The following is a 24,005-nucleotide window of genomic DNA, read 5'->3' as shown; positions in this document are numbered from 1 at the left end:
ACTAATCCATGTTTGCAAAAGCATGAACCTTCAGCCTTTCATTTTGTCTAAAGAGACATTTTTTCTTTTGTGACCTGCAAATTTTCAGCCATTTTCATAAAGTCAGAATTCAAATGAACATGAGGGTGATTTACTCTAAGCTGTATTCGATCAGCATACAGATATAGAATGATAGCTAAAGGATATTTCTCTATTATTTAGCTTAAGAACAAGACAAAAACATATATCATACTTTAATTGCAATGAACCAGTAGCATTTGTAAAAACACTATTGTTAGAAATGAGGTGTGAGAGCTTTTGTTACCTGGTGCCTTTGTAAGGACTTTGGTATTTATCGACTATAAGTGACAAAGGAATGTTATAACAAAGGCTTTGGAATACATAGTAAATTGGAATTTGGCCAAGGAAATTAAATTCAAATGTTCAAACAGACGAAAGTAAATTTTAAAGTAAATTATCTTTCTCCAAGAATACTTACCTGATCATATTATGTTAGGACAGGAATACTAGCCTGCTAACTCATGAATCCAGCCCTACTAAAAGATGAAAATCATCCTTTCCTGTATATTTCCAAGTGACAAAGACCATTAACTCTTGCCCATTACCTCCCCCTAGCACTGCCAGGTGTCACTCATTTTTAGTTAAGTGAGATACTCATGAGGATGCTCGTATGGCGGGGTGGTTTGGAGGTTTTTAAGTATTGCGACTGGGTAAGTACTCTCAGAGAAATATAATTTACCTAAAAATTAGCTTTCTCCTTCAAATATGTTCCCCAATCACAATACGTAAGGAAAATAAGTAACAGGAAGTGAGGACAGTGAGCATCTGACCTCTACCTCGGGTATCCTTCAAGGGAAGAACAGCTGCATTTCCCATGTGAACAATAAACTGTTCTCCTAATTACATAACAACACAGCCTGGGGTCACTTGATCTGTGACCATTATCTACAGTTAAGAAGATGAAGACTGAAATTTTCTTACCTACAAAATTTCGCTGGCTAATCTAGCGAAGCTAACAGGCTGTGTTGAATGATTTAGATGGGTCTGGTGGCTGTCGGTGCTGCTGCCACAAAACCTGACGAAATCATGGTTTGCCTCTGTGATGCCCGTTAAAGTCCATGAGATTACCATAAGAAATATACAGCATGCTCTTAATTAGAATAAAGTTAGAATAACCTAACTTTTAGACTTTTCTTGACCAAGGACACTCAACTAGACTGGAAAACCTTTGCTTATCCCCAAGTATCTATTTCATTTTGGTGGGGTTTTTGTTAGAATTTCTTCAGCAAAAGTTTACAAAATAAAGGGAATGAGTTCCAATTAAGCAAGGAAACTGGTAATAGACTAAGAAAGCTTTCAAAAAGACAGGACCTTAACACTGATGCTGTTATCCCTGTTGATCCTGGAAAAGTGATACCTATGTCTCACCATTTACTGATGAGACAAACGTAAGACACCTTATTTAACCAATCTCCTCAACTGATGTACACACTTGAAAGTAAAATATTTGTAAAGTTATTAAAGCACAAACTAAATATAATGTAAAAATGTTAGAAGATACATCAGATGGGCACAGTGGTTACACTCAAAATTTTGTGTCCAAATAGAAAAAGATCGTAGAATCTAAAATTGGGGATGGTATGCAACAAGATGACAAGTTTTAACCTAACTGATTCTCTATAATCTTTCAGGAAGTGAGAAATATTTATAAATGAACAATACCATATTTAAGGTATGATTTCATTGCTTATATATCAACTTTTCACTCAGTCTCTCTGCTTTATGCCTCCAAAGAAAGTGTATCAGGTGTTGGTGTAGATTTTGGCGGCTGTATTAATGAAGTTCAGTATCATTACCTGTATTTGGTTGGAGTGTCACCTGTAAACAGAGGTTCCCTGTCTGACAACTGTACTTAGTTTGAATGTCTACTGTAAGCAGAGGTCTTATGTCTAACCAATGTATTTATTTCAGGTGTCTACAATCATCAGAGGTCTTATGTCTAACCAATGTATTTATTTCAGGTGTCTACAATCATCAGAGGTCTTATGTCTGACCAATGACTTTATTTCAGGTGTCTACAGTACACATAGGTCTTGTATCTTACCAGAATTTATTCTGAGTGTCTACCGTAAGTACAGGTTCTGTGAATGACCACTGTTCATTATGTACCTGTGTTTCACCGAAACAAAATGGAACATGTACCCTGAGAACTAGAAAAAGGTGTTCTGCATCATACAAAGTGACAGAATATCATGTAATTCATTTGCCAAAGGAGTGAGATTTATTGAAATTAAACTAGATATGACAGCTTTTCACCAATATTTCTGGGTAGTGACAATTTTGACTTATAAATTAAAACTTGCTGTATACCTCACTTACATAAAGCCAGTGTATACAAATGACACAAAGCACAAAATGTTCAGTGTGTGCCTTCAAGGATATGCACATAAAAGGCCTGAGCATGGATGAGAAATTCAACCTCACTAGTTTATTTTAATATAAATTTCAATTAATCAAAAAACTATTTCATTTCTTCGTGCATTCAAATAAAGCTTAGTCTATTACTTACCAGGTGGAAGTAACCCCTGATGTTGCTGCCATTTCAAAGCCTGCCCCAAAAGGGCCAGAAGACGAGATGGGGGTACTACATTGACCTCCCCTGCCAAGGCCTGTGCAATGGCTGTACGTCGTTTTTCTTTTGTTTGACCTTCTGGATAGGCCTGTAACAAGATTTAGACCTGCTCTCTTACATTCTACCAAAAACATTTTCTCACGTTCCATAAACCGGACATCTGAACTACTTTGTGTTCTTATTGTTTTAACCAAACCGATGTGTGAAGTTCTATTATTAATGTGGTGATGCAAACATCACCATGGAAAACAACTCCAACCAAGCTATTATTTAGCATGGAAAACAACACCAACCAAGCTATTATTTAGCATGGAAAACAACTCCAACCAAGCTATTATTTAGCATGGAAAACAACTCCAACCTAGCTATTATTTAGCATCTTCTATAAAATCCAATGTGGGTGTGATAAAATATGCAAAATGCTAGGTTCCCATTAGCGATTACCAAAATTGTAAATGTTGATAAAATTAAGGATATGGTGATTTAATTATAAAAATGATTCTTTTTAAAAGCCTGATCTGGACTTACTTTGGCTATTTGAACATTTAGTCAACTCCTTTATTAAGTGCACCAGACCATCTCATGCAACCTTCACCAGTCAAAATGTCTGTCTAATTATCATATTAATCTACTGAATTATGGTTAACCATGTCCTTTTTTTATTTCACTGAGATTAATGTAAGCTACATATTAAAATGCTTTTCTAAAGTGACCAGTCCATGTGCCATTTCAACTGATGGTCTATGCTGCCATTTCAATTGAGGGTCCATGCACTGGACTGTTGTGCTGGCATTAAGTATGGTGAACCTGTCATGCATTGGACTGTTGTTTGGCATTAAGCACAGTGAACCTGTCATGCACTGGACTGTTGTGCTGGCACTAAGCATGATAAACCTGTCATGACATGCATTGGACTGTTGTGTTGGCACTAAGCATGGTGAACCTGTTATGACATGCATTGGACTGTTGTGTTGGCACTAAGCATGGTGAACCTGTTATGACATGCACTGGACTGTTGTGTTGGCACTAAGTATGGTGAACCTGTCATGCACTGGACTGTTGTGCTGGCACTAAGTATGGTGAACCTGTTATGACATGCATTGGACTGTTGTGTTGGCACTAAGAATGATGAACCTGTCATGACATGCATTGGACTGTTGTGTTGGCACTAGGTATGGTGAACCTGTCAGGACATGCATTGGACTGTTGTGTTGGCACTAAGCATGATGAACATGTCATGACATGCATTGGACTGTTGTGTTGGCACTAAACATGGTGAACCTGTTATGACATGCACTGGACTGTTGTGTTGGCACTAAGTATGGTGAACCTGTCATGCACTGGACTGTTGTGTTGGCACTAAGCATGATGAACATGTTATGACATGCATTAGACTACTGTGCTGGCACTAGGTATGGTGAACCTGTCAGGACATGCACTGGACTGTTCTGTTGGCACTAAGCATGATGAATATGTCATGACATGCATTGGACTGTTGTGTTGGCACTAAGCATGGTGAACCTGTCATGACATGCATTTAACTGTTGTGTTGGCACTAAGCATGGTGAACCTCTTATGGCATGCATTGGACTGTTGTGCTGGCACTAAGCATGATGATGACATGCATTGGACTGTTGTGTTGGCACTAAGCATGGTGAACCTATCATGATATGCATTGGACTGTTGTGTTGGCACTAAGCATGGTGAACCAGCCATGACATGCATTGGACTGTTGTGTTGGCACTAAGCATGGTGAACCTGTCATGACATGCATTAGACTGCTGGGTTAGCACTAAGCATGGTGAACCTTTCATGATATGCATTAGACTGCTGGGTTAGCACTAAGCATGGTGAACCTGTCATGACATGCATTAGACTGCTGGGTTAGCACTAAGCATGGTGAACCTTTCATGATATGCATTAGACTGTTGTGTTGGCACTAAGCATGGTGAACCTATCATGATATGCATTAGACTGTTGTGTTGGCACTAAGCATGGTGAACCTTTCATGATATGCATTGGACTGTTGTGTTGGTACTAAGCATGGTGAACCTATCATGATATGCATTAGACTGCTTTGTTGGCACTAAGCATGGTGAACCGGCCATGACATGCATTGGACTGTTGTGTTGGCACTAAGCACAGTGAACTTGTCATGACATGCATTGGACTGTTGTGATGGCACTAAGCATGGTGAACCTGTCATGACATGCATTGGACTGATGTGTTGGCACTAAGCATGGTGAACCGGCCATGACATGCATTGGACTGTTGTGTTGGCACTAAGCATGGTGAACTTGTCATGACATGCATTGGACTGTTGTGTTGGCACTAAGCATGGTGAACCGGCCATAACATGCTTTGGACTGTTGTGTTGGCACTAAGCATGGTGAACCTATCATGATATGCACTGGACTGTTGTGTTGGCACTAAGCATGGTGAACCTGTCATGACATGCATTAGACTGCTGGGTTAGCACTAAGCATGGTGAACCTGCCATGACTTGTATTGGACTGTTGTGTTGGCACTAAGCATGGTGAACCTGTCATGACTTGTATTGGACTGTTGTGTTGGCGCTAAGCACAGTGAACCTATCATGACATGTACTGGACTGTTGCTTTAAGAATTTCACCAATTCACTTATACTTAGTACATCCATACTGTTATTAGACAGGATAACATTTGTGACAGACTGTTCCTCATGTGGAGACAACCACCTGTGTGTGTGTGTGTATGTGTTTGTGTGAGATTAGGATTTTTAATGCAGCTTTAACAATTTTTCAGTCATATTGCTACGATGTCTGCAGTGTGGCAGTTTATGGTGATGTCTAGCACTGGGGCATCATGCCGCAGACATGTAGCATGATGTCCCACCCAGTCACATTATCCTGACACCAGGCCAACCAGTCCTAACACTAACCTCTTAATGCCGAGCACCTAGCGAGGCAGCTGTTAGTACCATTTCTGTAAGTCTTTGGTATGACTCGGATGGGGTTTGAACCCACGACCTCCTGTATCCGAGGACAACCACCTGTGACTGATGCATGTAATAATGATAACAACAATTTTCTTTAAACCTTGTAATTTAAAGATTGCACTATGCATATGCCAGAGTTATACTTATCATTTTGCTCAAATCAACGTGAATGTTTTAAAAATTTGTATTGCAATTTTCATGCTAATTCATTTATACAGCCAGTCAATGTACAACAAGCTATGCAATCACTAATCAAGATGCAAATCTTTAGATGATGATCACAGTACATAATGAGTTTTACAGCAATCCATTGAAAACAGCAACAGTAACTGCATTCAAAATATTCTGATATAACCTTCATATAGCTGTGAGTCAAAAAGGGCCATAACTCTTACAAAAATGGCTGAAGCAAAAAGATTTGTGAGTAGGTGCATTGTTAGATGATAACCATATGTAATTTCAGAGCAGTCCAAAAGAAAAACGAAGTGAAGTTGCATCCACAAAAATCTGTCTTACTGTTAGCTGCAGGAGAAAAGGGGACATTAATTATTTAAAAAATGCAAGAGTACAGTTGGTCGGTCAATATGTGTATCTTCAGAAGATGACTATAAACATTTACAAAGATTCTTCACAGTGTTCTATTTAAATCCAAGACAAGATTCTGTCATATTCTATATCCAGCTCCAAGTAAAAAAGTGGTCCAAGTCTCTCATTAACTATAACTGTTATCAGTCATATGAACTATTTTATTTGGTAACAGTACACTAGACAGTCCAAATTGCCTTAAGCACAAAAGCCACTCCAGGAGATCAGCAACTTACTTTCTATAAACACACCTTGCTGAACAAGCTGATTCATGCCACTGCAAATTCTTTCTGTGGATTGTTTATATCCAAGTGTCAATAAACAAAAGTGTATAGTCCTTTCTGTGATCTGCTGATATCCAAGAGCCTAGGATAAGCTGGTCTATTGTATTTCTCATACAATACCTAAAGAGTGAAGTGCTCTAATACAGTCCAGAATGCATTATCTAATCCTGCAATAATAATGACTGAAGTGTTTCAATACATTTCAGAATGCATTATCCAATCCTGCAATAACTAATGACTGAAGTGCTGTCCAGAATGCATTATCCAATCCTGCAATAACTAATGACTGAAGTGCTCTAATACAGTCCAGAATGCATTATCCAATCCTGCAATAACTAATGACTGAAGTGCTCTAATACAGTCCAGAATGCATTATCCAATCCTGCAATAACTAATGACTGAAGTGCTCTAATACAGTCCAGAATGCATTATCTAATCCTGCAATAACTAATGACTGAAGTGTTTCAATACATTTCAGAATGCATTATCCTATCCTGCAATAACTAATGACTGAAGTGCTCTAATACAGTCCAGAATGCATTATCCTATCCTGCAATAACTAATGACTGAAGTGCTGTCCAGAATGCATTATCCAGTTATAAGAGAGAAATCAACTGTTACTGACAGATGCTAAGTTACACAATGTAACCACTAATAAGGCCTGTTAAAACAATTAATGTAGCTAAAAAGCCAGAATGTTGTACAATTAAAGATAATGAGCTGAGAAACATCACTGACTCTGCCAAAAAGAAAAGATCAGGTCTCGAACACAAAATGTAATAAAATACTGAAGATGGAAATACATTAAACTTAGTGAACAGTGCTTATTCTATTTGTATTAGTGCTTTTTGTGAACAAATGTGCTAATTTTTGAACTCATTCCCTTTCAAATGGATTACACACATGAAAGTTTGTTATTTCTATTATCTTGTTCAATAAAATTCCTAAAAGCCTGTAACATATGGTTTGCCATCATTCAGTCACTAATCAGTGTATGTAATGAAGACACAATATTTAACTAACAAAAATTACTTGACATTACATACTGCAATTTGTACAGATAAATAATTAAATGTTCATATATTTAATTCCAAAATGTACTTAGAAGTATAAAATATGTGATTGAATAAAAAAAAGAATCATGCAATGGTTCAACTGCAAAAAGAATTGAATCCTAAAATGTATCATCAGATTTGATGACAATGCATTTGTAGATCTGAAATGAGGATAGACAAGTATATTTATTATGGCAGGAGCTACATCACTATTTAATGTTACTTGGATGGTGTGATCTATCAATGTATGACAATCAAGAGCTGAAAGAAAAGGACTTGAAATTTATCATTACACCTTTATTTCAATTTTAAAACATTACTACTGAACAAAGTAAGATACAAAAAAACATCATGAAGTGAAAAAAAATATTTTAGATATATAAACTAGTAATATAATTGTACATTTGACTTGTGTTTTATTTATTGCCTATTTTCTGATATGTATTGTTGCATTTTCTATCATTTTCTGTGCTATAATGGGGGTGGTTGGCATTTATGGACCCCCAAGTACTGTGTTATAATTGGGGAGGTTGGTATTTATGGACACCGCCCACCCAAGTACTGTTATAATGGGGGAGGTTGGTATTTATGGACCCCTAAGTACTGTGTTATAATGGGGATGTTAGCATTTATAGACCCCTAAGTACTGTGCTTTAATGGGTAACTTTGGCACACACAGACTCCCAAAACACTATTATAATGGGGGGGGTACTGAACCATCAGGAATCATATTAAAGGACCAAAATCACTTGCCTGTTTCTACGAATTTTTATGCTGGGAAAAATGAAAGAAGTCCCAGCATTACTCACAAAACAATCATTCAATGAGGTATTACCTCTCAATGAGGTATTATCTCTAAATCATTCAATGAGGTATTACCTCTCTGGGATCAAAGTATGATCTTGCCAACATGTTTTCCAGGTGGATGTAGCGGTCAGGCTGGTTGTGTTTCATCATGATCATGGGGTCAGTTTGTCTCAACAGAGACCTGGCTGCTCCCAGCTCTCGCAACTCGATCAGCTCCAACACAATCTGAAAGAAATTAATCCTTAAGTATTTTTGTACAATATTTGTATGTATTTATTTCACTGGCTGTAACATTATTTCTCATAATGTTTGCTCATCCCATTGGGCTAACAGAAAAGGAACCAGAGAGTCTACTTACATTCTTCACCCTGGCACTTTATAAAACTTTTTGTTGCAACTTTTTCCTCTATCTTTGTTATGAGTCATTATTACTTGTTCTTGTTTGCAAAATATTTTCAAAGTTTTATTTTTAACAAATGTACGAGAACAAGTAACAGAATAATGTACTACTCCACAGGGCTATCTGAACTAAACTTATTTCAAAGTAGCTAAAAAAGAACCCTAGCATTCTAGAAGTCCATAGGATTCAGGAACAAAATATTTCATACGCAGAGCCACCTAAACTCCACTTATTTCAAGGTAGTCCAAACCCAACATTCTAGTAGCTCTGAGCTCCATGTACAAGGTATGTAAAACTGGAATAAGAAATATCTTGTTTTCAAAACGTACAGAATATTCTCTTGAAAATATAATAGAACCAATCTTTTAAGATTACCTCTTCTACCCAAAAATGATCTGGTCTAAAGACAGGTGATATCTCATGACAGGTCATAAGGGCTGTTCCATTTAAACAGGTAAGGTAGTTTTTTTAAAAATATATGCCAGGGTACTTTGATTTGAGAGTTCATATTAAAATGACAAGAAAATCTAAACTGCATCTATGGGTGAGTACCCCACTTTAGAAGTGCCTTCTCTGGGTCTCATGTATGTTTTAATGGAACAGCCCAAACACTATATAATCAATAAATCAGTACATTAAGAATCTGGTTATAAAGACAATTGTTCTCTCATAGCATCGGTCTTTCAAGACTGGTTTTACTGTGCCAAGACCAGATAGATCCTACAAAATTATGGTACATCTTCAGAGTGTTGACAACAGGAAAGAAAAAGCAAGCAAAGCTGGATTTCTTAAGTCTTGTGCTCTGGTTCATCCAAAAGCTAATGCATCTACTCAAATCATAAATCTTTTAATAATCCAAAATGTAATAAGTTCTCAAGTACACAGAGGAAGGCAACAAAGGTAACTTGGTAACTTTTGTAGCAGAGGCATTTTCATCAAGAAAAGGCAACAATTTGGAATAAGGGGGCATTTTTTGGGTACAGAACTTATTGCTGATGATGTAGTAAAGAAGTTTCATCTGTTGCGAAGTATATGACTGGCTGAAATTGAAGCCTGATTTTCAAATGACCTATACAAAGTTTCAAGTATAAATTTGTCTTTTAGACTTTGTGAACTAAAACCTCAAGAGAGGCTGAGAGGATGGCCCTAAATGAATTGGGAAAGTTATGGAGGAGCACAGAGTTCTGAGGGGATAGCTTAATATTTGCAACAACCTTGAGTAATTTGCAAGTAAACGTAGCTTTCCCATGTACATAAATATTAAGGAAAAAAACATGCTGTTTTTATGCAATCAATTTAGGCTAATGTGCTGTTCTGGAAACATACAGAAATGAAGAATGTATGGATAATTATTAGTCCTAAGAAAAGCAGTAAAGCTTCAAGTTTTGTTTAAACTGATTCATGCAACAACTCAAAATGCATTATATTAACGCTGCTTTTAGACTAACTAAAAACCTTTGTTCAACACTTTTTTTCTCTCAAATAAGGAAGACCACTTGAAAATCTATTAAGATTATACCCATTCATAAGAAAATAATAATACCTGCCAACTTTGCATGTATTTCACATTATGTGAAAAACTGACAGGGAAAGACAAATAAGTTAACCTACAGTTTTTATCAATGAAAGCATACTGAGGGGACAATTCCAACTGAATTTAGACCTACTAGCTTGACAGGGATGATGCAGGGAAATATTGTTGCAAAATATGAATTTTATTCTTTTCTTCTATGCTGTTCTAATGTGAAGTTGAACTACTTACTTTAAATTGCACTTGCCCAACAATGATTTTTAGATAAATCACAAGATTGCTATGTACTTTTGTTGTATGAGTTAAAACTTTTGAATATGAGTTAAAATAAAGTGCTGAATATAAGAAAAATCCACCTTATTTATGATCAGTGTTCAAATGCACAGACAACAGTCTATAACATTAAACTTGACACTGACTTATTGGCTGATAGGTGAGGAACTGTAATTCTTGAAATGTGGGTAGTTTAAATTATTATATTTGAGAAATACAATTACACCTATTTCTCATATCACCTTTAAAACAAATCAGGTGTGATCTTCTCAAAATCAGCTGCAACAATAACTCTTTCAGCACTAAGTAACTAATGGGAAAGACTACCATCCAACACTAAGTAAATTCAAGATGTTTAATAAATGCAGGCACCATATTTTCCATGAAGTAATTTTTTTTATTTCTTGTGAAAGGAATTCATATTTGATATAACTGTAAAGATGACAAATTCAGGTCTCTGAAAAGATGCTCATAAACATATTTTGTCTCACAAGGTGATTTATACAATTAACTCAAAAGGTAAGTCAAAGTAAATTTCTTTGTATTCAATAATTTTTTTTTAAAAAAATCATTTAAAGAGTAAATTATGTTGTCTCATTTTGATCCATTGTGGTGTTTTTACAAATCATGGTTTGAATAAATGCAATGTTAGCTCACATTGCGGGAAACCCACATACAGGTAACACTATTTTGACTTATGTTCAAAAACTGACACGAGTTTATGCTATCTTCTATTGAAATAAATGAGTAAACTGTGTGCTTTGACTTTGATTACATCAGATTCATTTCATGAAAGTCAAAGACAGTCCTAAGAGAGCACATCATTTACCTATATCAGTGAAATCCAGGTACTGTTTTACCTGGACAAAACTGTCACATGACATAATTTCTACCAAATTTGATCACAATTTCTCACTTTCAGACCAATACTGTTCATTTCCTCCAAAAATTACAAGTTCCATCAACACAGTATTGCTATAACAAGCCATTATTTTATATAATGTGACATCAGTCCAAACACTCATGATTTGATTTCATTTAGTCACACTTCAGGTGTGGATTCATATTTTTCAACTTTGCTATTTCTGAAATTACAGTCACTATAAAAATACCTTACAGTATTCAGTATGAGCTTTTAAGTCCAAATGGTATTTAAATGAATCATACTATGAAACAACTACTTAATAAAGTGGTAACCCTGATATTGACCCATCAGAGAATATATCATGAGACTGAAATCATGATCCAGTCTTGATATTGACCAGTCAGAGAATATATCATGAGACTGAAATCATGATCCAGTCTTGATATTGACCAGTCAGAGAATATATCATGAGACTGAAATCATGATCCAGTGTTGATATTGACCAGTCAGAGAATATATCATGAGACTGAAATCATGATCCAGTGTTGATATTGACCAGTCAGAGAATATATCATGAGACTGAAATCATGATCCAGTCTTGATATTGACCCGTCAGAGAATATATCATGAGACTGAAATCATGATCCAGTCTTGATATTGACCCGTCAGAGAATATATCATGAGACTGAAATCATGATCCAGTCTTGATATTGACCAGTCAGAGAATATATCATGAGACTGAAATCATGATCCAGTCTTGATTAGGTGTTCATGTTAATGGACCATACTAAAGGTCTGCAGAGTTGAAAGGTCAGCTTCATGAAAGTAACAACCCAGTATGGCAGTAAGTGGCAATTAAGTGTGTTGCTGCAAACAAACAGAACACTTGTTTTTTTAGTTTAATAAAAATGTACAAAATGAACACTCGTATGTACTTTCAATAACACTGCAGGTATGTCCAGAGTACAAAGCGAAATCTTTCTAACACGCCCAACTTTTATGCCACAGGTTCACTGGTGCACTAAGTCATTGCTCACCTGTCAGAAGTCTGCCTAAAAGACAAAATGCAGCAGCTGACCAAGAAATCTGGGTAAGCGGGATTCTTTCTGTAGAAATATATTACAATTCTGTTGACTGTATATGGTATGAAAACAACTGTTTCAAGATATCCCTAGTTTTTAATTTTTCATCCATATTTGATGGCAAATCAATCTAACTGGTCCAATATCAAGACCTTTAGCCAGGCTCTTTCTGTCAAGTTGGTGAAATTTTGACAAGCATTTTGTTTTTGATAAAGTTGTGTAATGTTTCTCTCCATTTAGTAACAGTTGTCACATTTAAGGGCAAATTGGATCTACTGTAAAAATAATTCTGCCACTGTTTTCTGTCAAATCGGATCTAATTTTGTTGAACAGATTTAAAGTTGTTTTTTTCCTATTATTAATAGTCACAGCCATATCTAATGGTCGAATGATATCTGCTAGCTAAAACGGAAAGCCACCTATGCCAGGATGCTTTCTGTCAATTTGGTCACATTTGGTTGAGTGGTTGTTTTGAAAAGTCATTAAAAGCTTTTTCCAATGTTAGTAAAGGTGGTCATATTGGTTGATAGATTGACATTCAATGAATAAATTTTAAAGGTCTTGGCGCCAGAATTCTGTTTAAAATTATTTACAAATTGGTCAGGTGGTCTTTGAAAAGTTTTAATTTGAAATTGTGGGCAGATAACTGATGAAGATACCCACCAAAAGTTAACTCACCTGATTATAACCTGATTATAACCAGGTGAGAAACAAATTGAATTTTCAACATTGATGATAACTGCAAAGGTGGCACTCTACAGTTTCATATTTTGCGTAGGGTTAGAATTTTAAAGAATGGCTATTTAAAAAAGACGTATATCTTAGGTATTGTTTAAAGAACCTTTAATTCCCTTTATTTTGGTGTATGATTGATGGGTATAATATGGGTTATAGAGTAAACAGCTTGGCCTTACTCCAGATGTGCACCTTTCAAAAACTGCTAGCTCCACTTGGTCATTTTCACTTCCTGAAGTTCAGAGGTAAATTGTATAAAAAAAAGAAATTATAACTTTTTTTACATCTTATGTATTTGGTAATTCATTCACTGCACTTTCAGAAGCTGGTATTGTCTAGTCTGGCAAAATTTATTTTCCTTATTTGAATAGCTGCTAAGGATAGAGTACTTTAGACTAATTCAGGCTGATTTTTTCAGCACAAGGGAGCAGTCATTTTAGTTAGCAGTGTGCTTAGATAATGTACAATTTCCAAAAGTACAATATCTAAAGAAATGTCAGCCACATTACCTCAAAGTAGCATAGAGGTATTCCAACATTCTCTCCAATGTGCATATTTTAAATGCAAACAACTTCACCTTACATATGTCACTCTCTCAAAAGTACATAACAACTAGTGAGCACCCAAAAAAACACATACAGCTAGTTGAAAATAAAATGCAGTAGCTGTCATAAAATTTCACTGTATTTGAAAATAAGATAGTATTTAGCTAACATTAAGAATGCTTACCTGTTCATACAGATCAATCAGCTTTTGATCTGGCAGCTTAAGGGACTGAATGGCCAGTAGAACTGTGTCCCAGTGTCCACTCTGGATGTCTGAGACAAATCCATCCACAGAGTCTACAGTGTTAAGAGATATGCCCGTCTCTTCCTGTAATAATAAGTAAGGCAATATTTAGTTGCCGTTATTTTTATAATTATTATGGTTGTTCTTGTTGTAAAAGTAATAGATGAATTAACAAGTTTTATAAATTTCTGTTTCATACATAGTCCAACCAACAAAGTTAAACAGCTAAAATCCTTGATACATTCTTTCTCATTATTAATTTTCTTGTTTGTTTCGTCTTTCTTTAGCAAAAGATGCATGTACATGTAGCAGTAATGTTTTGGAAGAAAACTGAATTCATGCAAAGAGATAATGTTACCAAAAATAATAATTACAATAATAACGTGGATATAAGTGACATATAAGAAATTTTACAATCTATTATGGCTTTATTTCATTAATGCATCGTTTAATTACAACCAATGAACAAACATTTAAATTACTGAAGGGCAGGATCAGTGTATTTAAGAATGTTAAAACCAGTCAGTAGGATTTCTCGTTAACTGCCATCTGTCGAAACTTGTTTGTTTGAGGCTCATCTCAGTCACATTAGGTGTAACTTCTTGGATGAATGGACGATAATGAACATGTCATATCTCAGGGGTCGGCAACCTATTTTACATAGCATGTCACTTTTTCCAGATTAATTACAAACTGAATGAGCATGTGCCACCAGTGAAAGAGTAACACTGTGAAAATCGAGATTTTTGGCTGTCCTTTGCGTGCCACAAAAAACTCTTGATGCTCCACCTTGTGGCATGCGTGCCTTAGGTTGCCAGCACCGTCATATCTAGTTCAATTTCATGCTTAAATGTTGTCCACTGAGTGCATACATACACTGCTGTAAGCAGTCAATTCCAATAAATGATTACCTTTGTTTACACATCACTTAATCGTGTTAATTAGGAGTGACCTGCTACACAATGAAAAACGAAAGCTTTGGACATAGGTATGTTGTCATTCAAATCTTAACAAAAACTGAAATTAAACTGAGTACATGAATGACTGATAAAGTTCACTAGAAACAAAATGAGTGGGTGGAATGTTGCAATGAATGAAAAGACAAAGTTGTTGAAAAAAAGGCTGGCACAGTAAAAAAATAGCATGGCACAGCGCCATCCTAAAACAGCCTGGGGAAGGCACTACATATATCACGCATTCTGGAAGGACAGCTTCATCAACTGAATATTTGAGGAATCAGTCTTTTAGTTGGTAGAAATATGGTTTCGATCATGTAGTGGGGCCACGAGTGGCCAAGTGGTCTAAAGCACTCACCATTACGGATCAATACCATCTCACCTCTGTGGGTTCAAGTCTTGTATTCTTTTAATGTGAGTATGTGAGAAAGCTTGCCAGTAGCTTCTCATGGGTCGGTGGTTCTTTCCTGGTTTACCCAGGTTCTTCCTCTATCATTTATACTGGCTGCCATGTATAGCCTATCTTGAGCTGAAAAATGGAGTTAAACCCTACAACAACAACAACAACAAAAATCATGCAGTCTTTCTCTTAATGTGAGGTCCAATTACTTGAGGTGGATAGTATTACCAAGTATATTGGTTTACCAAGGTATTTTTTCAGTATATCAGTATTTCTGTAGTTTGTCAGTAATAAATGTGCAGAATTCTGAGTAATCTTGTAAGAAATTTAATATTAGCTGTATCTGTTCATTTTCAATGACAAAATAATTAAAAAATTATTATTATTTTTATAAAACAGTTGTATTTGTCACAAACTAATTTTGAGAATCATAAAAATAATTATGTTTGATGATCCTTTAATCATATAATTTATATGGATCACACAAGTCAACATGATGGCCAAATGGAATGTTGTGAAAGATATCAAGGCCAAACCCAACTTCTGGAAAACTTTGGATAAAAAAAAGAAGTTATATTTTTAGTTATTTACTAGCATATGTTAATGAGTTCCTTTGTAAGACTGCAATTCATCCTAAGATTTCCAGCAGAGCAGTGTTACATTTAGGCTTTTAAAAAACGCAATAAGAAAAGAGTTAAGACAACAAGCATCATAAAATGTAACGAATAATTTATTTCCCAAGAAAAACAAGGTAAAAATGAGAAAAAAGAATTTGCAGTTCTATGAATAAATACCAAAAATAATTCAAGAATAATCCGAGAATTAAAACTAAGAGAAGTCCTAGTAATAAAAAGTCCTAATGAAACTGAATTTGAATCCCAATGAAATCTAAAATGGAAGGCAATAATGTATGCTGTGGTCAGCATCATCCTGATGTGTCAACAGTTCTTTGTTGAATCACAAAAAATAATATTCCAGTGTTTGAATTCTGTGTAAATTTATATAGCTTTCTTTGTCCAAGAATTAATTTAGAGCACAAGGATTTTCAGGGAAAAATAATCACTTGGAATCCAAATAATCTGAAGAAAAATTAAAAATTCAACTCATCTGGTCACAACAAAACACCTTTAAGTGTCAATGGTTTAAAGCCTGACTAACTAAATTCTCTACAGAAAACGGTTAAACAAATTTAAGATGTAAAACAGATTCCCATATGAGGGTCACATGATCATGTTTCTAGAACAACACAAGCTTTTTTTACATGCTTAACATCACACACTCCTAGTATGGCCTCGATAAAACCAATGATTTTTACTCTGGGTAAAGAATTTTAAAAAATATAAAAAAGCTGTTTGCTTCAACTCTTACTGATTTCTGAATCAAGGTCAGGAACTAGGTCAGCAGTAGATTCAAAGTTTCTATTATTAGTGTTTACAAAAAACAGTCATGTCAAACAAAATTTCTGGAAAATGTCTAAATCCAGTAAATAAAGTTACATTAAAATAGCATGTAATGGAATGAAAAAAATTAAAACTAACAAACAATTAAATTAAATCAAATATACATAACACTTCCCTCCATAAAGAAAAAGAAAGATTTATATAATAAAGCCTTCATTTTACCATAGATTAATTATATACGAGACTAACAAACAATTAAATTAAATCAAATATACATAACCCTTCCCTCCATAAAGAAAAAGAAAGATTTACATAATAAAGCTTTCTTTTTACCATAGATTAATTATACATGAGGTTTAAAAAAAAAAACATAAGAACTCTTATGAATTATACAAAATATTGTAAATAATACATTTCTATACACGTGAAAGTCCATCTGGTATTAAATTATCTTTTCCCTTGATGGGCCTGATGTCAATATTATATTTCTATAACAACAAACTCCATATTAATAGTCTTTGATTTTTATTTTTCATCTTGCCAATGAAAGTAAGGGGCTTGTGATTACTAAACACAATTATCAAAGAAGGAGCTGAACTAATGTAAGCTTCAAAATGTTGTAATGCCAATATCAAAGTCAAACATTCCTTCTCAACTGTTGAATAATTTCTTTGGTGCTTATTTAATTTCTTAGAAAAACAGCACACGGGATGATCAACACCATTTTCATCTTCTTCAATCAATACTGCTCCAACCCCAACATCTCTTGTATCAACAGACAGTTTAAATCTTTGGCTGAAATTTGGAGCTGTAAGAACTGGCACACTTTTAAGTATGGCTTTTAACTTATCAAAAGCCTCCTGACATTTTTCAGTCCAAAGAAACTTATTTTTCTTGCTTAAATTTGTCAGGGTTTCAGCAATTATGGAATATTTCTTGCAAATATATTTAAAAAAAAACAAAATAAAACAAGAAGTCAGTAGTATGAACAGTGATATCTTTCCCATTAATATTAAACATTCTACATCTGGGCATTAGAATAATGTAGTCACTGAAATAAGTTCATTTTACACTGTCTACACTACACTATCTACAAGGTCCAAATTATTTTTCAGTGAATTTTTCAGTTTTTGTAGCTTGTCATCAAACTGTTTTTCAAAAGCTCCAAGTTCAGTGATTTTGTCCTTTTCACTTTTCCTCAAATTATTTTTGATGTCATTATAAAGGAAATTTTCCTATGGATCTTTGCCTTCAATGCATAGTCAACAGCAGCAGCTGTCATTGTCTCAATGTCTTTTTCAGTACCTTCCTTTCTTCTTCACTCATCCACATAAACAAAAACAAAAGTAGATATTTTTTTATATTAATGTTTTTTTGAAAATACTATGGAAATTTTAAACTATTTCACATTAGATAATATTTCTCTCAGTTTTGCTGTATTCTATATTTCAAGATTTATTGTGTTCATTGCAATTATCGTCTGTCCTATTTCCACTCAATCCCAAAATATAACAGGATTGAAACTAATTCCATAATTAAGATTATATACAGTTTCTATTTTAAACCTTGAATCTCTGTGTTCACAGACATACCTCTTTCATCAAAAATGATTTCATGCTGAATGCTTCTTGTTTTGCCTGTATTAAGCGCCATTACAAGAGCTTGTTTTTTTTTTCAAGCTGCATGTGACCATGGAGCACTCTCTCCCACTGCATGCAAATCAATATCTTTCTGGCATAATTTGCATTTTGCAAGGCTCTCCGAGAAAGATCTCATAATCTAAACCTTATATTTTTCTTCATCTAGCCACCAGAGTTGAAATCGGCAGCCAGCCATGTCAAAGATAATAATTCAAATTTAAACCACTGCTACATCCTGGCTTCATACAATTGGAAGTTCAAAATGTATGACTGTGCAGTGGAGAGTTGTGGAAAAATTTCCATTCTGGCATGAACTTTGCGAGAGATTGTATTTTTTTTGTTTTTTTTCCCTTTACTTTTTATTTAATTCTGTAAAACAAAAATTCCTTTTGGTTTCAAGAAAATCAAGGCTTATCGAGGTACCCAAACAATATTTTAAATTTTCATGTTTTCAAGTTCTTGAAGGAATAATTCATTTTTCAAGGCTTTTCAAGGTCCCCTACAGACCCTGCAAATTATAGAAGGGCCCCGTCCATCAGGCTAATGGATTTTCTGAGCACTGAAGAAAGTCTGATTTATCAAGAATAAATGTCAACAATGGTTTTGTTGTATCATGTGACTTAGTAACTGCAATGAAATGTGCTGTCTGCTTGATGAATCCAGCTTTTTCCAGGTTGATGTGACATTAAACAGGTTTCTGGTTGTTGTTCTTGGAATAAAGATACTGAAAATTATGTGTTCTTTCATTCTTTGCAAACAGTATGTATTGTTGTTGTAAGGTGTAACACCAAACAGGATGTGATTTTCATTTAATATTTCCAGTTTTTTTTTTTACAACAACATTGTGAAGGGGATCACTGTTGATATCACCTGACTAATGGACCTCTGATATCGTGGATATGTTGGTTGTAAGATTTGTGTACTCATGTTGAATAGCAATGCAAACAGCGAGTACCAGATCAAATTTCACCAATGATGTTGTGTTGTCTCATCAGTCTGCAGATTAAAGACATAACAATAATATTACTTGCAATTTCTCATAAAATCAATTTCCTATCAATGTCATGGGCTCATGGTCATTCCGTACACAGCTGAAATTGGTCGTTTTGTACCCAAGGTGCTGGTCATTTCATACCCAAGATGCTGGTTGTTTCATGCCTGAGGTGCTGGTCAGTTTGTACCCAAGGTAGTGGTCGTTTCATACCCATTAATTTCCAAGGTCAAATATACAGTATTGTCATATTTACCGCTCACTCTCTAGGTCTAATCTTTTTCCTACCTTAAAAATTGCATGAGCAAAGCATATCTGGGTGAAACGTTTACCAAATATAAATAATTTTAGTAATTGATGTTGTTGTTGTGGGGTTTGACACCATTTTTCAGCACACGATAGGCTATGCATGGCAGCCAGTATTAATGGTGGAGGAAGAACCCAGGGAAAACCCCAGAAAGAACCACCGACCCACAAGAAGCTACTGGCAAGCTTTCTCACATACCCACATTAGCCGAATCCTAGACTCAAACCCATGCAGACAGAGGTGAGATGGCAGTGTTCCATAACGGAGTGCACTTTAGACCACTCAGCCACTTGGGGCCCTCTATAGTAATTGTATTTTTTTCACTGTATAGCAGCTTCTATGTACTGAAAATTAACAAAAATTCACATTGGCAGTTAAAATAAAAATAAAATGTTGGCCAGGTTTTAATAATTGAATAAGTCCATTCTTTTTTCTGTTGTTCAAATTAGCAGGGGCCCCCGAGTGGCTGAGTGGTCTAAAGTATTCTCGGTTACGGATCATTGCCATCTCACCTCTGTCTGTGTGGGTTCGAGTCTCGGATTTGGCCAATGTGGGTATGTGAGAAAGCTTGCCAGTAGCTTCTCGTGGGTTGGTGGTTCTTTCCGGGGTTTTCCCGGGTTCTTCCTCCACCATTAATACTGGCCGCCATGTATAGCCTATCGTGTGCTGAAAAATGGCATTAAACCACACAAAAACACAAACAAACATAGCCATATTTCTTGGTATTATTTAGTAATGACTAACATGACTGAAAAAATTACAAATGTTTATCCTCTCAAAGCAACTAGAAATTCTGCGATCTTTTAATTAATGGGGCTGATTGCAGATAAAACAGTGTTGCTTAAGTTTCTCTTTTGTCGTCTGCTTTTAAATGTGTTGAACATGGTATACTATATGGGCCACCAAGCCATTTTTTTGACAACTGCCGGCCACATATGTTTTTTATGATATTGTTGGTTACATTTGTACTTTAGGTATGAAACAGCTATAGCTTTGGGTATGAAACGACCAGTACCTTGGGTCCTAAAAGACCTATGCTTTGGGTATGAAACTATTCATTTGGGTACGAAACGACTCATTTGGGTACGAAACAACTTGGGTACAAAATGACCAGGTACCAATTTCATGCATGTACGAATTTATTGTAACGTTGTTTAATTTTGCTAGGCCCACTGGTAGGTGGCTACCCCATGCAGCCTCCATATCATAGAAGTGAATTCCAACTTTTTTCTACAAGCGATTGACTCAGAACCCACCCCCCAAAATAAATGTCCAAATATGGAAAATGTAGTTGGATGGGTACGTGGAAACTCGCATTATAAAAAAACTCTTACCCGATTAAATTCATATGAATTTTACAACACAGTACTTGACCACATTACCTGCAAAACTGCAAGAGTCTTCATCAAACTGTTTTCTTTCAGATACTGTTCTATCAACCTCACAACACTGAAAATGAAGAAATAAAGTGTTAAAAGTCCGATTGTAAAACAAAACACCGAAAACACGTTCCTATTAATTCACCAAATAACTCAACGAATTCTGCAATGTTTATAAACATTCAGCCTTTTTGCTGTAACCATTTTATGACAAATTTTCTAATAACGTCTTCCAGCTTGAGAAATTTAAGGCATAATGTTGCTGAAATCAACAGAATTAATGAAAACAGTTTCGCATACTCTGCAGATTCGATTTCGACTGCCATTGTTGTCGCTTCTTGTAAGTTAGCAAAACGCTTGCAATTATTTTCGAAAACAACATAAGCTGCTAGACTATCCTATCAGATAATCATGTGACTTGTCCAAAATGGAAGGCAACAATCGATCAAGCATATTTTAATGTAGTTATTTTACTACCAATTCTGTATTAAAATTTGAGGTAAGATAGTGCTGCTGAAATAAACCGTGTTTGATGGTCATACTGAAAGGGAACTATTTACGGACTTAAATGGGTTTTGTTTGGATGGTTCGGTTCCATAAAATGTATACAGTACAAGTCACAAAGCTCATGAACGTTTTTCAAGTCTTACTTTGCAGCTGCATTTGTCATTTTGGAGAATTGACAACACATACCTTTAAATGGTATTTATTCACTTTATTTCGGGCCTTGTCCATCAAAATTCCATTGAACATTTTTCTCGAAAAATTCTTAACGGCAAATTCAATGATAACGTACTTTTAATCGTACCTTGATTCCCCGTGCACTATTAATAGTTCAGTCCAATATTGACTTTCTTGACCCAGTGTAATGTCAAACTGCCATTGTAAAAGTTCATGGCGATTGATAATTTTCGTCTGGAAATTTTGTTATGACAATTTGTAGATCACTCAAAAATCACGATTGAATAACTTTGTTGTAACTATATTATAATTATGATTAGGTATTAAAAATAAAATTATTTTTACAATTTATATCACTAACAGCGCTTGCATGATCCATGTGATTTGTACTATAATAAAGTCTTACTGGCCTAATTGGTGTCATCTTTTTTTTTCTTTTTTTATTTGATTTTGCATACTTCTGTATGCAATTATTCACTTTATTTGGATTTTTATACATCCATATTCCTTTAGAAGATCATTATTTACACTCACCTAGAAGTACATATGGCAAAATCAATGTTAAATTATGTTGACAATTTTTGACGAAATCAACCAAAAGGTGTGATCCAGTACAATCCAGATTGAATGTCATGCGCTGTAATGTCACAATGAAAGCTACACATGTTGAGAAACAAATTCATATTACCCTGTTTTGTGATGATATGATATGATGTGCTCTTTTCTTCACCAAGTTTAGCACTAAGCCACCATTGTAAAAGTCCATAGCAATCAATAATTTTTGTCTGGAGATTTCTTTATGACAATTAAGGCAGATCATTCAATAATCAGGATTGAATAGAAGTTAATTAAACAAAATTAGTATTAAACTTTCTAAATTTTAATTTTAGTTAATGTGCATGCATGACCTATATAACATTTTCTATAGAAGAAATGAATCAAATAAAAGGGTTGATGAGTAACTTAATTGATAGACGTTGACATCATCATTCAGTTTGCTAGTTAACTGTATTGATAATGATGATTTTAATCAGGCAATACTTTTCAGTCGCACTGAGCATGTCATATCAGGGACCTATAGTACAGATTAGATATAGCTTGGAGTGATATGGTATCGCAGACCTATATTATTTATTAGGTATAGCTAGGAGTGCTATGGTATTGCAGGTCTTAAAGTTAGTAATCAGTAAATAAGTAAATAAAGAAACTGACCTTACAATACTATATTTGTCTGTTTGTTGTTCTTTCCACAGTATTAACATGCTTTTAATTTCCTGTTAAACAGACACCATTTAGATTGCATTTTATGCAAGGTGAGTCACTCTATTGTGGTAATACCAAAAAAAATGTTTGTATGATGGTCCTAATGTAGGGAACTTGATATATATGTTGCGTAAAGGGTAAATCATCTTGGAAAAATGGATGCTACTTCTATGGTCCTCATTCTGCCACTTACAGTGCCCACCAGCAACAGAAATTCATCAGAGAGAATTAAAGCAAGTGGTTCTGGGATTGTAGAAGTTGAACATGAGCATGAAAGTACATGTTAACTGCCGACTGTTCCAACAATAAATCACATACAGCAAAGTTTTAAGGTCAACACCTGTCAATTGCAAAAGCCACCAGAAAATAACATTAACATGCTTTACAAATGATTTGTTTTAAAAGTAGATAAAGAGAGTATAAAATAATAGAAATTAATGTGTTTTTGTTGTTGTTGTTGTTGTTATAGGTTCTAATGCCATTTGTCAGCACAAGATAGGCTATACATGGCGGCCAGTATCAATGGTGGAGGATGAACCCAGAAAAAACCTGGAAAGAACCACCAACCCATGAGAAGCTACTGGCAAGCTTTCTCGCATACCCACATTGGCCAAGCCCAAGACTCAAACCCATGCAGACAGAGGTGAGACGGTAGTGATCTGTAACGGTGAGTGCTTTAGACCACTCATCCACTTGGTGCCCCTGCTCATTTTGTACACACATCAGTAATTTTATTTTATGCACTGTGCATTCTAGGCCTGTAATTTAATACAATTTTTCTGTAGCCAGAAGGACCAGTGATCTTAACATTTAATGTCCTGCTGAATCTTCACTAATCCTTGCCGCAAATGCTGACTGGTGGCAACTAAAACTCTACTAGCCATCAGACTACTTAAATATAAAAGCTACTGGGCTAGTAGACAACAGCTAATTTTGAGCCATACATTCCATTCTCTTTCAAAAGATCAAGGAT

The 24,005-nt window shown here is 35.2% G+C and overlaps 2 protein-coding genes across 2 annotated transcripts in view; one reads left to right on the top strand and one right to left on the bottom strand.

Moving 5' to 3' along the window:
- The window catches only part of LOC149792984 (WD40 repeat-containing protein SMU1), a 55,624-nt gene extending 34,110 nt beyond the window's left edge, over window positions 1-21,514 (bottom strand). The window contains exons 1-5 of the mRNA XM_089966851.1: window positions 21,389-21,514; window positions 21,092-21,158; window positions 13,956-14,099; window positions 8,413-8,565; window positions 2,570-2,720 (exon numbers count right to left, since the gene is read on the bottom strand). Of these exons, the coding sequence (XP_089822977.1) occupies window positions 2,570-2,720; window positions 8,413-8,565; window positions 13,956-14,099; window positions 21,092-21,158; window positions 21,389-21,414 (541 nt within the window). The 5' untranslated portion in view covers window positions 21,415-21,514. The remainder of the gene's footprint in view (window positions 1-2,569; window positions 2,721-8,412; window positions 8,566-13,955; window positions 14,100-21,091; window positions 21,159-21,388) is intronic.
- The window catches only part of LOC149792983 (leucine-rich melanocyte differentiation-associated protein-like), a 42,916-nt gene continuing 40,402 nt past the window's right edge, over window positions 21,492-24,005 (top strand). Inside the window, exon 1 of the mRNA XM_089966852.1 lies at window positions 21,492-21,587. The gene's annotated coding sequence lies outside the window, so the exon portion shown is untranslated. The remainder of the gene's footprint in view (window positions 21,588-24,005) is intronic.

The sequence above is a fragment of the Sinohyriopsis cumingii genome, chromosome 8 (assembly GCF_028554795.1).
Source record: "Sinohyriopsis cumingii isolate HCF-2022 chromosome 8, ASM2855479v2, whole genome shotgun sequence".
Classification (NCBI taxonomy): domain Eukaryota; kingdom Metazoa; phylum Mollusca; class Bivalvia; order Unionida; family Unionidae; genus Sinohyriopsis; species Sinohyriopsis cumingii.
The sequence above is the reverse complement of the archived record's forward strand: the minus strand, read 5'-3'. Positions and strand labels throughout refer to the sequence as shown.